Source organism: Branchiostoma floridae, chromosome 11 (genome assembly GCF_000003815.2).
Source record: "Branchiostoma floridae strain S238N-H82 chromosome 11, Bfl_VNyyK, whole genome shotgun sequence".
Classification (NCBI taxonomy): domain Eukaryota; kingdom Metazoa; phylum Chordata; class Leptocardii; order Amphioxiformes; family Branchiostomatidae; genus Branchiostoma; species Branchiostoma floridae.
The window spans coordinates 1516098-1530950 of record NC_049989.1 but is presented as its reverse complement, the minus strand read 5'-3'; the positions used below and the strand labels follow the sequence as shown (position 1 = coordinate 1530950).

General features: G+C 44.0%; 3 protein-coding genes across 3 annotated transcripts in view; all 3 read left to right on the top strand.

The window, feature by feature from the left end:
* The first annotated feature begins 339 nt into the window (after positions 1 to 339).
* Positions 340 to 6914, top strand: LOC118426731 (group 3 secretory phospholipase A2-like). The gene is made up of 6 exons (XM_035836283.1): positions 340 to 785; positions 2047 to 2136; positions 3135 to 3233; positions 5176 to 5254; positions 5781 to 5891; positions 6510 to 6914. Exons 1-6 carry the CDS (start codon positions 639 to 641, stop codon positions 6854 to 6856), a joined length of 873 nt encoding a protein of 290 aa, XP_035692176.1. The 5' UTR covers positions 340 to 638; the 3' UTR covers positions 6857 to 6914.
* A 1531-nt stretch (positions 6915 to 8445) lies between these two features.
* On the top strand, positions 8446 to 14233 carry LOC118426706. Its single transcript, XM_035836238.1, has 2 exons — positions 8446 to 8545; positions 10466 to 14233. The coding sequence occupies exon 2, from the start codon at positions 10484 to 10486 to the stop codon at positions 14216 to 14218; it is 3735 nt and encodes a 1244-aa protein (XP_035692131.1). The 5' UTR covers positions 8446 to 8545; positions 10466 to 10483; the 3' UTR covers positions 14219 to 14233.
* Positions 14234 to 14460: 227 nt separating this feature from the next.
* The window catches only part of LOC118426247, a 3152-nt gene continuing 2759 nt past the window's right edge, over positions 14461 to 14853 (top strand). The window contains exon 1 of the mRNA XM_035835518.1: positions 14461 to 14554. Within this exon, the coding sequence (XP_035691411.1) occupies positions 14462 to 14554 (93 nt within the window). The 5' untranslated portion in view covers position 14461. The remainder of the gene's footprint in view (positions 14555 to 14853) is intronic.

Here is a 14853-nt window from a genome sequence, read left to right as displayed (position 1 = left end):
AGATATTTATGTTGTATATGTAAATTTGTATAAAAGGAGAGCAAGTCAATTGATTCTTTAAAGTACACGTCTATCAGTAACTGTGTTAATTATTAAAGAATGTATGGTTGATATGGGTAACCGTTGCTATTTTAATGCTCCCGTGTAGCCTATGTGACAGGAACAGCTGTTGTGCTCTAGCCTATAGCCTCTTTCGCAGTCTTTTGAAGTGGGGATGTAAAATTTGGGGGGCTGATTCGCGATTTTGAACAAAGGCTAAAGTTCTCTATGCCGGAAAGGGTAGTTTTGGAGCATATTTCGCAGCATACGGAAACTTAGTCCTTCATAAAAAAAATCGCGAATCAGCGCTCCCCCCAAAAAGATGAATTCGACCTTTCCAGAAGTCTGCGAAAGAGGCTATCCAACCATCATGTTTGTTCAAGGCACGGCCTCCTGCCTGGCGTCAACGGACGCACCCCATTGGCTAACCGCAAATTCAAGTCAGCCAATGGAAGAGGACCACACTACACCTGCTACCGTCTTGCTGATTTCAGTACTCTCACTAAGGCAGTCCCTGGCGGCAAAACAATTTTTCTCTCAGCATATTTTCTATTATTTAACAGCGTTTCTACAAGATCTCTTATACATTTGAGCACATCATGTCTGAGAGAGTTAAATGGCTGATTTTGATGCTGATGTTTACTTGTTGTTTGGCGAAATTAGATGAAAACTTGCACTTTATAACAAAGGCTCCACAGGAGGGGTACACGTGGAGACTGGTCACAGATGGACAGGGAGTCACGCAGGTGAGTACTCTTTTTCAGCGGCGCAGAAGCGAGTGTCTGTCTCGTAAACGGACGTCGCCTTTCTAAAACGGTTGTCACCATGTCGCGGAATGGGCAATACTAGGGGTATGTACCGGTACAGAAAATTCAGGTACAGGTACGGTCCGACCTGGACTTTATGTAAAAACGTATGAACGGTCGACACTCAAAACAATGGTCAATTTCGCCTGAAAGAAATGGATTCTGTTTGGAGGAGAATACGACCTCCATTGGCGTTTTAAAATACTGTCTTCGTGTAAACAATACTAGAGGCCTCTGTTTTAGACCAAGTTTGATCACAGAAGCTTGGGGGGAAAGACTATAAACTCTTCTATTCTTCACTATTGTTCTTTTCTTGGTCCTGTAAGCTCCAAAACACGTTTACAAACGTTAGCCGATATTATCTGTTCATTTCTGAATCAGTCCAACATCCGGCCTACTGATTTTTTTAGGTCATGTTTATCTGGACTGACCATACAAGAAAAAAAACCTAGTCAATACCATATACGAACGTTTCCTAACTTAATTTGAGCTACCAAGAGGCAAAGACGTATTTAAAAAAAATCAAAAAAAATGTACGACTGTGTCTTGATGAATAATGAAAAAAAAAAATCGGACAAAAGTGACCACAACGTTTTCGAATCAGTGTCAAAATCCCAATTCCTAATCGCTAATTAATCGTCTCGAAACATCATGGTGTAGACAGAGAATACACTGAAAGTGTTGGGGCGTGCTTTATATGCTAATAAACGTAAAAAGTTGACAGCCGTTAACGTGATGGGACATTGTTATAACCTCCATGGAAAAAGAGGGACGTGTATGGTTTTAACTTGATCTTGCGTGTTTACGCGTGTGCGTGTCCATCTTAAGAACATTTTGGATGCATTGTACATGTGATGATATTTGGTACGGTGTTGTTGACCTGATGACGGTCCCATATACGACCTGGTGCCACCTGGTTGACGACCATGGTACTGCAGCAGACGTTGTACCGGACATGCTGTGAGGTTAACTTTTGGTGACGCATAATCTCCAAGCAGATCCTACGGTAGCCTAAGATAGTAACAAAAGCTGCCAGAAGAGTGAAGCCAGCCTAGGAGCGTGTTTGGCTACCGGAATACTAGTAGTCAAACTCACTGTTCATGTATAACACTATTAGCAAACCAAACACAATATTATGATGACGACCATCTTTAACAGAGAAATGTTCATAACCTCAAGTTTCTTTCTCTATTTTTTTCAGTTGTTATTAGACAAGAACTACGACATCGTGGACTGTAATGTTACCCTAGGTGCTCCGGCTAAAACAGCTGTGCGGGATTTGTTCCGGGAGGTAAGAAACATTTATTTTTCCTGCATTTGTCAAAAAACAACATTCAACCAACTTGACCGTGATGATACTCACAGGTGTCAACGCCCCTTAAATTAAAAAAAAAGAACCATCCATAATAAGTTTCCCCATATGATTGCATTGCATAGTGCATTTGGGCCCCCCAAAACACATTTTTTTAGCTTTAAACACTTGCAGACGAGCGTGTAAATAAGATTCAAACTCTATCCGAAGTCCCGTGTCTGAAGGCATAGTACTGTAGTTTTAAAAAAAAAACTCATGTTAAGCGACTCCAGTGCCAGACATATATACGTCCGACTACGATTCTCCTGTACTTTCCCCGCTGGAAGCAGCATGCGCGTATGCCTCTGGATCAACAAGTTGTGGGTTCGAATCCCGGTTGTCTCGCTCACCCGACATGCACACTGCTCGAAACGGCTACAATTCCAATACCCCCCTCACATTAGACGAAAATCGATCGGACGACGAGTCTGCGAGCTCTAAATTACAGGGAGGCATGACCCTGCTGCCGACGAAGAAATGGCAGAGTTCCCCCCTTCCCGTCAGGGTCATGTCTCCTTGTAATTTAGAGCACGAAGACTCGTCGTCCGAATGATTTTCGCCTAATGTGAGGGGGGTATAAGGACTGATCTAGGTTCTTGTCGAAATGAGTCGAGGTAGCAGAAGAACTTCCCCATACAATGAACCTGTAAAGACTGAACATATTTCATAGAGTCACATTTCCGAAATCCAGGCCCCGGCTGGGCAGTTTAAAGGAACGAAAAGTATGGTATAAAAGACAACAAAAAATGTACCAAAAGTATCTAATAGTATAATCTTTGCAAATATATTGATATACACATATTTCGTTTCCGTAAACAGCCCGCCCGGAAACCTGTAGGGAAATGTAGCCCTGGTAATACTATACATGTCTTCTCTGTCAACTGGAACTAGGCTAAACTGGTCGAGATCACTTTCTTCTCCTTTCACTCTCCCCACAGGCAGTACAGTCCTACTCCGGCGCTATCATAGACCAGCACATGGACGACACCGACCACGACCGCTACAAACGCAAATGCGCAAAGTTCTTAAGAGACTCTGTAAGTTAAGTCATGATTACTCCTACTTCAAAACCTGCTTTTTATTTGTTTAACCTTCAAGACAAATACTGTAACACTGCACTCATGATGATAACTGATCTTAGCAGAAGGTAAGGGCAGTCTCAGACTTTTGGGGCGGTTGCTATCAGCAGTGTCCAGGCTAGGGCACAGTTTGGGAAGACAAAGTCCAACCCTCAACTTTTTACCGCCTTTTACCTCCCCGACCGAAGTCACGTACGCATTTATTACACCAGGGTCAGAGGAGGGATAAGGTGTATCCCACAATGCAATGCAATTATCCCCCCTCTGCACCAGGGTGGAGTGACGAAAGTCAGGGCACAATATCGATAGTATGACAAGATTCAAACCAAGGACCTGTATGTTCTGGCTAAAACAATTCGAACAGAAATTACACCACGCGACCCGTACCTCTCATCAACTTGTTTTATGACGTGTGTTCCTTTTCAACTATGCCGTCGTTGAGAAAATGTCCTGAATTGCACGAGTTTTTGAGTCGACTTGGTGTACACTCTGTCTGACTCGGTGGAGTCTGTGAAAATAGAAATTAAAGGTAATCAAGAACTCAAGTCGACTTGCGAAGAGTAAACTTAAGTCGCGTTTTCTTGTGTGTAAATCCATAGATTCAACTCCTATATCTAGTCGAATCCCGGTGAGATATGCAATGCTGAGGTCAGGGTGTCCATATAGAAACTAGTGAAGGCACTAGGCGCGACGGTCTTTATATGTCATAAGTTTTCATTTCATACCCGAAGTTTTCATTATCTATTGAAACTATTAACCCTATTCAGACCGGGGGGGGGGCTTTTGAGGCCCGCGCTAACTTCGATGTCCTATAACGCCAGAACGGCTTACGCTAGAGCCACCAAATTTGGTGAGTTTTCCTAAAATATTGTTGGCAACAATTTTACGAAGTTTGACAAATTTTCCATTTTTTCTTGTTGCCATGGCAACCGTTTGTTGACAGGCAGTTTTGCCAAAAATCACTTTTTTTGGTTCTAACTATGTATTTTTCACATTTATTTTCTATATTACTGCGATTTTGTTACATAAATAAAATCTTATATTATTCAGCATATCTTTCATAATTATATATGCATAAATTATGCTAATTTGATGACGTCATCAGCCCAAAATCCAAGATGGCGGACCGAATGGCCAGATCAATAATAACAAGCTAATTATCCCTTAAAATTTGTAACTACCTGGTATTTTTTCATCAAAAACCATCTAAATAAATGAATTTAGTCTATTTCCATTGCCCTTTGTGATTATTTGATGCAAAAAAAGTATTTTTCAAAATTCAAGGTGGTGGATATAATATGGCGGAGCCCAACTCGTATCTTAGATCTGCATGACGTCATTTTATGACGTCATTTTGACGTCATTGATGTTGCTATTGGCAACGCAAGTCGTAATAAACATTATTATTCTGTTATCTGCACTTGTTGTTACATTTTTGTAGCATAACTTGAAGTTTTCTGAGAATACCCATTTTTCATGGGTTTGGCCAATGTAATCAAATTGATGACGTCATAATTACGTCATCTTACGTCAACGTAACGTCAAACGTCACATACTTGTCAGATATTATGTCAAAATTATGTCCTAAAAATTTGGTGGCCCTACGGCACGTCGTTTTAGAGTTATAGGACTTAGAAGTGGAGGGCCTCAAAAGCCCCCCCCGGTCCAGGGATGACCAAAAAAGCCCGGTCTGAATAGGGTTAAACTAATTTAATTCCTTCCCAATTCAACCACAAACATCCTTTCTGTGGATGGCCAAGTCCAGGCTACACGGATGATTCCGTTGACTGCGCTGGTCTGTAAGTCGGCTGACCGCCTTATATGGTGGTTATTTAATCTCATTATGAATGAGCCAATCAGTGCGCAGGAAAGCAAATGGCGATTTTGTCGTTCATCACAGAAAAGGATCAAGTACGAGACGACCGCCCCGCTGTACCATGAGAGGATGAGACGGGAAAGGTTCCGATCCACGTGGCCTGGTAGGACTACTGTTCATCTAACCTAACAAGTCACACGACCGTATATATTGTAAATCCGTATGGGGTCCGTATTGACATTTTTCATACGCAAATCATACGCAACTCAATTTTTTGTGTCAGTTTTAGGTACACAGGTACGCAAAGTGTGGTCCAGTAGGCGCACCTAAAGGTGGGTTCACACGCTCGTATATATTCAAGTCCGTTTGAGGTCCGCATGGAAGTATTAGTCTCTACCAGGCTCCACAGGTCGCTAGAAAAATAATACAAATTGGACAAATACAGCCAGATAACATGTCAGAGAAGTTAGCTTGTCACAAATTATACTCGTCGGACAGCTAACTCCTCTCGCATATTATATTCCCCCAAATTCTACTATTTTTCAACGATCTGTGGGGGCTAATAATGCCATACGGACCCTATACGGACTTGAATGTATACGCACGTGTGAACCCGACTTAAAACACAACGCTATATTGAGATGCATATGAGGTGTAGGATACAGGATGCATCTTGAGCTTGTTTTCAGGCACGAACTGGTGCGGAACAGGCCCGGCACCACCAAACTCTACATTGGGGAAGAACAACGGGACGGACAGTTGTTGTCAACAGCACAAGCAGTGCGACGATGTTGTGGAAGGTAACGTCAATTTTGTTTTCTTTATTAGCAAGGAAGCAGCGGACGCAAGTACTCTACATTTATATTCTCGCCGCCACTTGCACAGCAATGAAATTAAGATACTTATAATTACAAGGCAATTAAAACATGCTGGGATAGATATAGAATACAGCACGGGGCATTCCGTATCGTCCGAAGTATTGCTCGTCCACGGATAGGATCGCCCGGCAAGAGGGTAACCCGGCCTGCGGGAGGCCGAGGGCCGGGACCGAGGGCGATACGGAATACACCGTGTTAGTCATAGCATGTCAACCCGAGGAAACTCAAGTTTATCGCAAAAAAAAATTACATGACATTAATGCAAATTGCGTCAACACCTTTATTCGTCAATTCGAACAAAGTAACCCGGCAAAGTTCGAATCGTTCGAAACGAACTATGGACACCAATATTGAACATATAAATACGGCCCGGCTATAGCTATGATATAATTAAAAAAAATACTAAACACACTCCCGCCAGTGGGATCGCCTGCGTGCTGGTACGGAAGGTGCTATGGAATACACCGACTTGTAATCTGTATGTATCAACATATTTTCCACATACCGATGTATCTGTAATTTTTTTCCCTTGTTTGTCAGGTTACCAGAGAACAGACTACTACCAGAACATGCGACCTTGGCGCATCTCTCACTGCGACTGTGACCGGCAGTTGTACGACTGTCTTGCCGCCGTCAACACGTCCGTGTCGTATGCAGTCGCCTTCACGTACTTCCACGACTTCAACCCGACCTGCTTCGAACGGCGTCGGAAAGAGATCTGCACGGAGCACGACGATTGGTTCAGCTGTAAGAAAATTGAAAAGGTTAAAGTACCGACAGAGAAGGACAATCCGACTTGGCCTGCATTTTATCCGCCACATTTTACTCGCCCTCGACAGAAAACACAGGAGATAGTTCGGCCTACTCAACGAGCGAGAGGGTTTTAGTTTTGTCTTGCCACGCTGAAATTTTCCGTCTCTCTGACGGTAGTATCTCACTGCATTTGGGGCACCGGTGCGGCACTGCGGGGTTCGAAGCTTACTCAACGAATTTTAGAGATAAAGATTTTCTTACGTTTTGTGTATTTTGTTGTTTTCTAAGTCATACTTTTACGTATTACTCAATGTCTAAATGATGAAATGTCGGTAAAGATAACGCAACAGTGCCTCAGTGAACGAACCCCGCAGTGCCGCACCGGTACCCCAAGTGCAGCGAGATACCACATTAACTCTCGGAACATTTTCGAACAGTTTTGGCCATATCACTATCCGCTCGACACCATGTCTGATCGAGCGTGCCATATCAGTTTTTGATGGCTGATACGAATATGTGAAAATACATTGTAATTAAGCAACAATTTGATTACAAAATGTACAATTGTAAAGGGATAAATGGTAGAAAAAATTATCCAAAAAAAAGAATGTGACCACCTCGTCGACTAGATGACAAATTTCATTTGAAAAGCATAGACCCCTAGTCTCTAAGCAACTACGCCAAGTGCACAATGTACTAAAAATGCACTAAAGTGATGGAGCGTGCTATAATTGCTGATGCCACAGCAAGTCAATGTTCAGTCAGTCAGTTCATGTCACAGCAAGTCAATGTTATGGGTGACATTACAGTGCTTTTTGATTTTCGCCTGATCCCGCAGCAAAAATATATTCCGCAGCGATTGTCAACATGGCGACAAAGTACCAAGATAGGGAAAAGGTTGTGTTGTAGCTTCATAATTGTACTTGTAGAAGTGACACTAGTAAGGTAGCCATGAATGTAGTTGTAGAAGTTATGAAACTTCTTGAATGATATTTGTTGTAAAAGCGGCACCAATATGGAAACCATGAGTGTAGTTTTTAGATTCTTTTTATTGATTTTCCAAGCGCAAGGTACACATATAGAACAATAATACTGAAAGGACATGTGGAACACAATGAATAAAACCAGAGAACAATAAGGATAACCCATAGCAGTTTATACATTTGGCTATAACAAGGAAATAAACTTTCCAGCCAAAAATTGATGCCATAAATCGGCCAATATTTCTCGTTGAAATTTTACTCAGCACCTATAGTTTGCACACAAAAGGATTGATAATGTCGGAAAAGATATAACTGAATTGAAAACATCAAGCTACTTACTAAGAAAATCCCAACACTGGCATTGCAGGCGAAGCATAGCAACACGCCAACATAACGTCACACATAGCTTGCAACACGCCTACACCTACATAGAATAGCCTGGGTACCATCCGGAAAGAAGTTCGCTCTGGCGTTCATTGTCATTGTCATTATACAGTCGCTTCTCTGTGTTTCCAAAAGAAAGCCGAAGCGAACATAGGAGCGAACTACTATCCGGATTGTACCCAGGCTACACATAGAACGCATCAAAGGTAAACAAACATGACGTCATAAGCATGCCGTTCCCGTGATCTTCGTGGTAACGGTTTCTGACGTTCGACAATGCGTTCGAATGTTCCGTATGGATCGGATTTGTAACGTTTGTCTTGTTATGACGGAAAGAGTTGAAAAGACTCCAGTCCATTGGAAATCTGAGACACTCAGCACCAAGAGTTCACGTCTAGCGAAATATTAGACGTTAAACAAGGACATCAACGACAACAACAACAACAAATCTGAAAGGTAAGGACCTTAGATATGAACAAGTTTCGTCTTTATGACCTAAATATCTGAGTGCTGAATTTGAATTTTCTTATTAAAGTAGATAATCTTCCGAAGAGGCATTATTATATTAAGACGTGAATGGGTGGGGTGATGAAGGCGGTCTACGGAACAACCTTCCTGACATAAACAACAACAACAACAACATAAATACAATCTCAACCTCCCACATACGTTACATTTGTACACATATAACGTTATATAGCGTGATGGACTGACGCACTGTGTCACGCACATGTACACTTCTGAAATTACACGCGAGCAAACGCACATTACATACATACATACACAAACACAAGTAATAACACACAAACGCACTTACGGTGTACACACTTGTTGTTGTTCAGTATAGAGATGTTTACTTGTGTGTATATGATGTTCTGCCCCAGGACAGATGTGTTTACCTGCATATGTGGATTGTGTTCAGGTTTCATGGAGAGTTGAGGTTGCTCGTTAATGGATGGTGTTCAGCACCAAGGGACAGGTGTGTTTTCCTGTGTGTGGATGGTGTTCAGCACCAAGGGCAGGTATGTTTGCCTGTGTGTGGATGGTGTTCAGCACCAATGGACAGGTGTGTTTGCCTGTGTGTGGATGGTGTTCAGCACCAATGGACAGGTGTGTTTGCCTGTGGGTGGATGGTGTTCAGCACAAGGTACGGGTATGTTTGCCTGTGTGTGGATGGTGTTCAGCACCAAGGGACAGATGTGTTTTCCTGTGTGTGGATAGTGTTCAGCACCAATGGACAGGTGTGTTTGCCTGTGTGTGGATGGTGTTCAGCACCAAGGGACAGGCGTGTTTGCCTGTGTGTGGATGGTGTTCAGCACAAGGGACGGGTATGTTTGCCTGTGTGTGGATGGTGTTCAGCACCAAGGTACAGATGTGTTTGCCTGTGTGTGGATGGTGTTCAGCACAAGGGACAGGTATGTTTGCCTGTGTGTGGATGGTGTTCAGAACCAAGGGACAGGTGTGTTTGCCTGTGTGTGGATGGTGTTCAGCTCAAGGGATTGGTGTGTTTACCTGTGTGTGGATGGTGTTCAGCACCAAGGGACAGGTGTGTTTGCCTGTGTGTGGATGGTGTTCAGCACCAGGGACAGGTATGTTTGCTTGTGTGTGGATGGTGTTCAACACCAGGGACAGGTGTGTTTGCCTGTGTGTGGATGGTGTTCAGCTCACGGGATTGGTGTGTTTACCAGTGTGGATCGTGTTCAGCACCAGAGACAGCTGTATTTACCTGTGTGTGGATGGTTTTTAGCACCAGGGATAGGTATGTTTGCCTGCATGTGGAATGTGAAATACAGGAGGTCTGCAAGAAAGTTTGCATCACTACTTGGATTCTGTTTTTGTTTATTTTCGTCACTCAGAGGTTAGATTGAAACTGTTATGACGTCAAATCTTAGTGGGACCGCGTGGCGCAATCAGCAGCACGTTCGAACCCCGCCGTGTCACCGATCTTGTGCCCTTGGGAAAGGCACTTTACACGACTTGCCTATATAGGCTACAAAAGTCTTCAGCAAATTGAAGTTGGTAGCCTGAAGAGAAAAAAACGAAGGGTATGTTTTCGGTTGATCAGCTGTTGTCTTGGTGTAAATGTAGGTCAATCGTAGTACTTTGAGAGGCTTTGAATGGATTTTCATTATATTTGAGTAGCAGTTGCTAAAAGGAGCGTCCAGTTTGAAAATGTTTGACCTGGAATTTTCCGTCGGTACTGCAGCGGGGCGAGTGTGTTTGCGGAACGCATAACTCCAGACGTTGCTGATAGTTTTACACGATATTTGGCAGACATGTGGAGGTTTGGAAAAGTAAGGTCAATTTCGATAATCATTTATTTTGCTCCATCAAATTACAGATGTGAAATGACAATTTGTGTCTATTTAACCGTAGGCAATAACAACCATAGGAATGGACACAGAGTCAGACAGTAAGCGGAAGAGTGCAGATAGCGCGTCTGCATCGCGTGTAGACCATGACTTCCCGCGGTGTAGCGGTGCCGCATCGGGCAGCCACGAAGGTCCCATCCGATCAGTCTCCGCCCATGTTTCGGAGTTACCATGTGTAGGTCAATTGGAATCCATCGGATCTACAAGTATACCTTCGTCCGAGTCTGGTGACAGTAACTTTAACAAGGCTTCTCCGGGACACTTTGGGAATGTTACACATGACACGCTAGGAGCCAACAAACACGAGAAGTCACCTGTCAACTATAAACATCTAAAGTGTTCATCAAAGGCAACTTACGAGGGTGAACACAACACACAACTGCAAATAGAGCCACATATATCTCTTGAAGAAACAGTAGACGTAGGCAAGGTGGAAAAGGACGCGGTGCATCATCCTAACAAATATGTTCAGGTGGACTCAGGTACAATTTCTCTTGTAAATTACACGCAAGAGAAAACAGTTGCAATAGCTACAGATGATGAACGAATCAGTACAACCGTCTATGAGTCTGTGGGTGGGATAGAGAAGGCAACACACACCTGCACATCACTAGAAGCCTTCGCCTTGTCTATTGTGCAGGAAGCTATGTCTTCTGCAGCAAACCAGCTCAGAAAAAGTAAACCACTGAATGCCAGAAACCTGGGCGACGATGGCGAAGTATCGGAGATCGAGGAGTCCGGAGACCAGGAGCTTCATACAAACCAAGAGGTAAAGAAGACGATCGATGAAAACTTTTGTGATAAGTCCACTTTTGTCAATGTTACTTATCAAAATAAAAGTGACCACGATGCAACCATGTATACTGAACCATCAGAGTGTGAGATCTCCCACAGTGATGTTTCAGAAAGTCATCTTCTACCGAGTGGGGTTTCAGCAGATGCCTTGTTATCGCCCATTCAACGCCGCCCACCAGCCCCTACCAGCAGGGGCAGGATCTCTCCCGGTCAGGTCCGGCTTTCCGTGACTCCATCCGTTGAACTCGCTGTTACCGAGGATAACGTCTCCTCTCCTTCAGCAAAAATGACAACATCTAGATCTTCCCACCATGCTCCCCTTTCGCCCCGACCTGATGTCTCAGCCTGCACCAGTACAGTTCGTAAATCGTCCTCCACGAGTCGAGAGCGTTACCCCACTCTCTCACTTCATCCACGTGTGCTAGAGGATGGAAAGATCGACTCATCAGAGAAAAGAAATCAGAAAAGCTGCGATGATGAGGATAACAAAGAGGATGTTTCCTTTTTCCAATTAGGAACGCCCGTTGAAAACGATACCAAAGCCAATGGAACCAAAGACGTTGAAACTATTTCAGCTAACAATGAAGAAGATCGTATCAAAAGACTTCGTCTGGCCGTGGAGACGTTGGTAGATGAGTTCAAATTAGAACAAGAGCTGGAGGCGCTTCTGGAGGGTAACCAGTCCGGGGGCTCACCAGATGAGGATGGTATCGAGATGATCCAAGATGTTCAGTCGGACTGGAAAGAGATGTTACCAGCGGGTGCAGAAGAGTCCCAGGCCTTCTACGAGGAGGTTAGCTCCATCCTTGCTTCTGTGAAGAAAAAGCGACTTGGTAGCCTCGTGCATGCAGGCGGAGGAGAAGACAGTGGCGAGACCGAAAGATCTAAGGCGTCCGGGACACTGACCCTCTTATCCAAAATTGTCAAAGACAGCACCATGCTTGACGAAAATGTTAACGATAATGCCAAGTCTTCTCTGATACCAAGAGCCTTGGAAGAGCAAAATTTGAAAGATGAAGACTTGTCAGACTCGCTTGTCTACCCACCGGTTGCTGTACGTTATGATGCTTTCATGGAGACGATACCATTGATCACAGAAGACGACGACTCTCAGGACGACGATGTTGTAGTGACCACCGGTAAGACCGGCCAAGCTGTAAAGACAGATGACCACAACAGCAAATGTGTCAGGGAAAACACGTCTAGGGAAGAAGCCAATGTAGGATTCGGGGCGGACTTTGATAAAGGTGATGAGGATGAGTTCAAAGATGTAAAAGAGGTAAAGTACAGCTCTAGTAGCATGTACATACAAAATGTAGACACAGATGCCTTTCCTTCTCAGAGTAAAGTCTGTGAGTCCCAATCCATGGAAGGTAACAATATAGACATGACGCCCCAGCTCTCGCAGAGCGACGCTTGTTCAAAAGAGGACTTTGACGATACGATATATGCAGTACCATTGCATGTGTCCGGTAAAATTACAGGAAACCATTCTCATGAAAGTCGTCTGAAAGAACAATTAAACGTAATACCAGTGGACGATCGGACTGCAAAAATGGGGAACAGAATCAACGCTGTAGAGGTAGAAACTGATCACGAGTCTCACCATATTGCAAACATGGGGGACGAAAACAACGATGTACCAGTGAAAACTGATCAAGTGTCTCACCAGACTGCAGATATTGGAGACGGAATCAACTCTGTATCTGTAGAAACTGATCAAGAGTCTTACCAGACTTCAGACATGGGAGACGGAATCATGGGGGACGGAATTGACGCTGTACAAGTGGAAACTGATCAAGAGTCTCACCACACTGTAGACATGGGGGACGGAATCAACACTGTACCAGTGGAAACTGATCAAGACTCTCACCAGACTGCAGACAAAGGGAACGGATTCAACTCTGTATCTGTAGAAACTGATCAAGTGTCTCACCAGACTGCAGACATGGGGGACGGAAACAACGCTGTGCCATTGGAAACTGATCAAGTGTCTAACCACACTGCAGACATGGGGGACGGAATCAACGCTGTACCAGTGGAAACTGATCAAGACTCTCACCAGACTGCAGACAAAGGGAACGGATTCAACTCTGTATCTGTAGAAACTGATCAAGTGTCTCACCAGACTGCAGACATGGGGGACGGAAACAACGCTGTGCCATTGGAAACTGATCAAGTGTCTAACCACACTGCAGACATGGGGGACGGAATCAACGCTGTACCAGTGGAAACTGATCAAGTGTCTCACCATACTGCAGACATGGGGGACGGAATCAACGCTGTACCAGTGGAAACTGATCAAGTGTCTCACCATACTGCAGACATGGGGGACGGAATCAACGCTGTACCAGTGGAAACTGATCAAGTGTCTAACCATACTGCAGACATGGGGGACGGAATCAACGCTGTACCAGTGGAAACTGATCAAGTGTCTCACCATACTGCAGACATGGGGGACGGAATCAACGCTGTACCAGTGGAAACTGATCACGGGTCTCACCATACTGCAGACATGGGGGACGGAATCAACGCTGTACCAGTGGAAACTGATCAAGTGTCTAACCATACTGCAGACATGGGGGACGGAATCAACGCTGTACCAGTGGAAACTGATCAAGTGTCTCACCATACTGCAGACATGGGGGACGGAATCAACGCTGTACCAGTGGAAACTGATCACGGGTCTCACCATACTGCAGACATGGGGGATGGAAACAACACCGTACCTGTAAAACCTGGCCAAGAGTCCAATGAGACTACAGACATGGAAGGTGGAAACATCGCTGTACCAGTAGAAACTGATCAAGGGTCTCATCGGAGTCGTCTTCAAACAAAGATGCCGGATAGTGCTCCCCAGTCACCAAAACTTCAGCACAGGTCAACAGACGACATTGTCCCCGACACTCAAGAAAAGGTTAGTGTGTACTTCAATTTTATTTGTAGACAAACATTTGTATAACAAAAAGCTTTTCTATAATTGTTTTTAATACTTTACGAAAGAAAATATAATGTAAAGATAAATAAAAAGGACGTTCAAAGCGATAAATCACAATTGCATCGCTGATTTTTGTATCAGTTGGACGAGGAAGAGATAGGAAGCGACAGTTCAGAACGTGGCAGCCCGAAGCCGGTGACAGCCTCCAGGTCCCACCGGCAGCTGGAGCTGATCCAGGCGGAGTCCTGCGCGTCTTTCGAGGGGAGAATGATCACAAGAAGCCGGCACAGCTCCGACCCGCACGAGTCCCACAGGCGGTCTCCTCTGGCGATGGAAGATGGCGCTCCTTTTCACGAGGAGGTAGGCTGAGTCAAAGCAATACTGGTTCCAAAGTTGCCCAATATTCCAAAGCATTTTTTTTAATGAATGTTTTTCAACTTGTCAAGTCAGACGTTATTTTACTTAATGTATTATACAAAACGTTTTGATTGTCTTTTTGGAAAGTAAACATTTACGTCTAAAATACTTTAATCATGGGATTAAGTTTGTCTGCATTGTTTAGCTTTTCTACGTTTTGACGACAGGGACGGAGGTGGGCGGGGCTATGGGATCATTATTTTTTTTAAACTTGACGTCTATATGTTATGCGTACTCTTTTG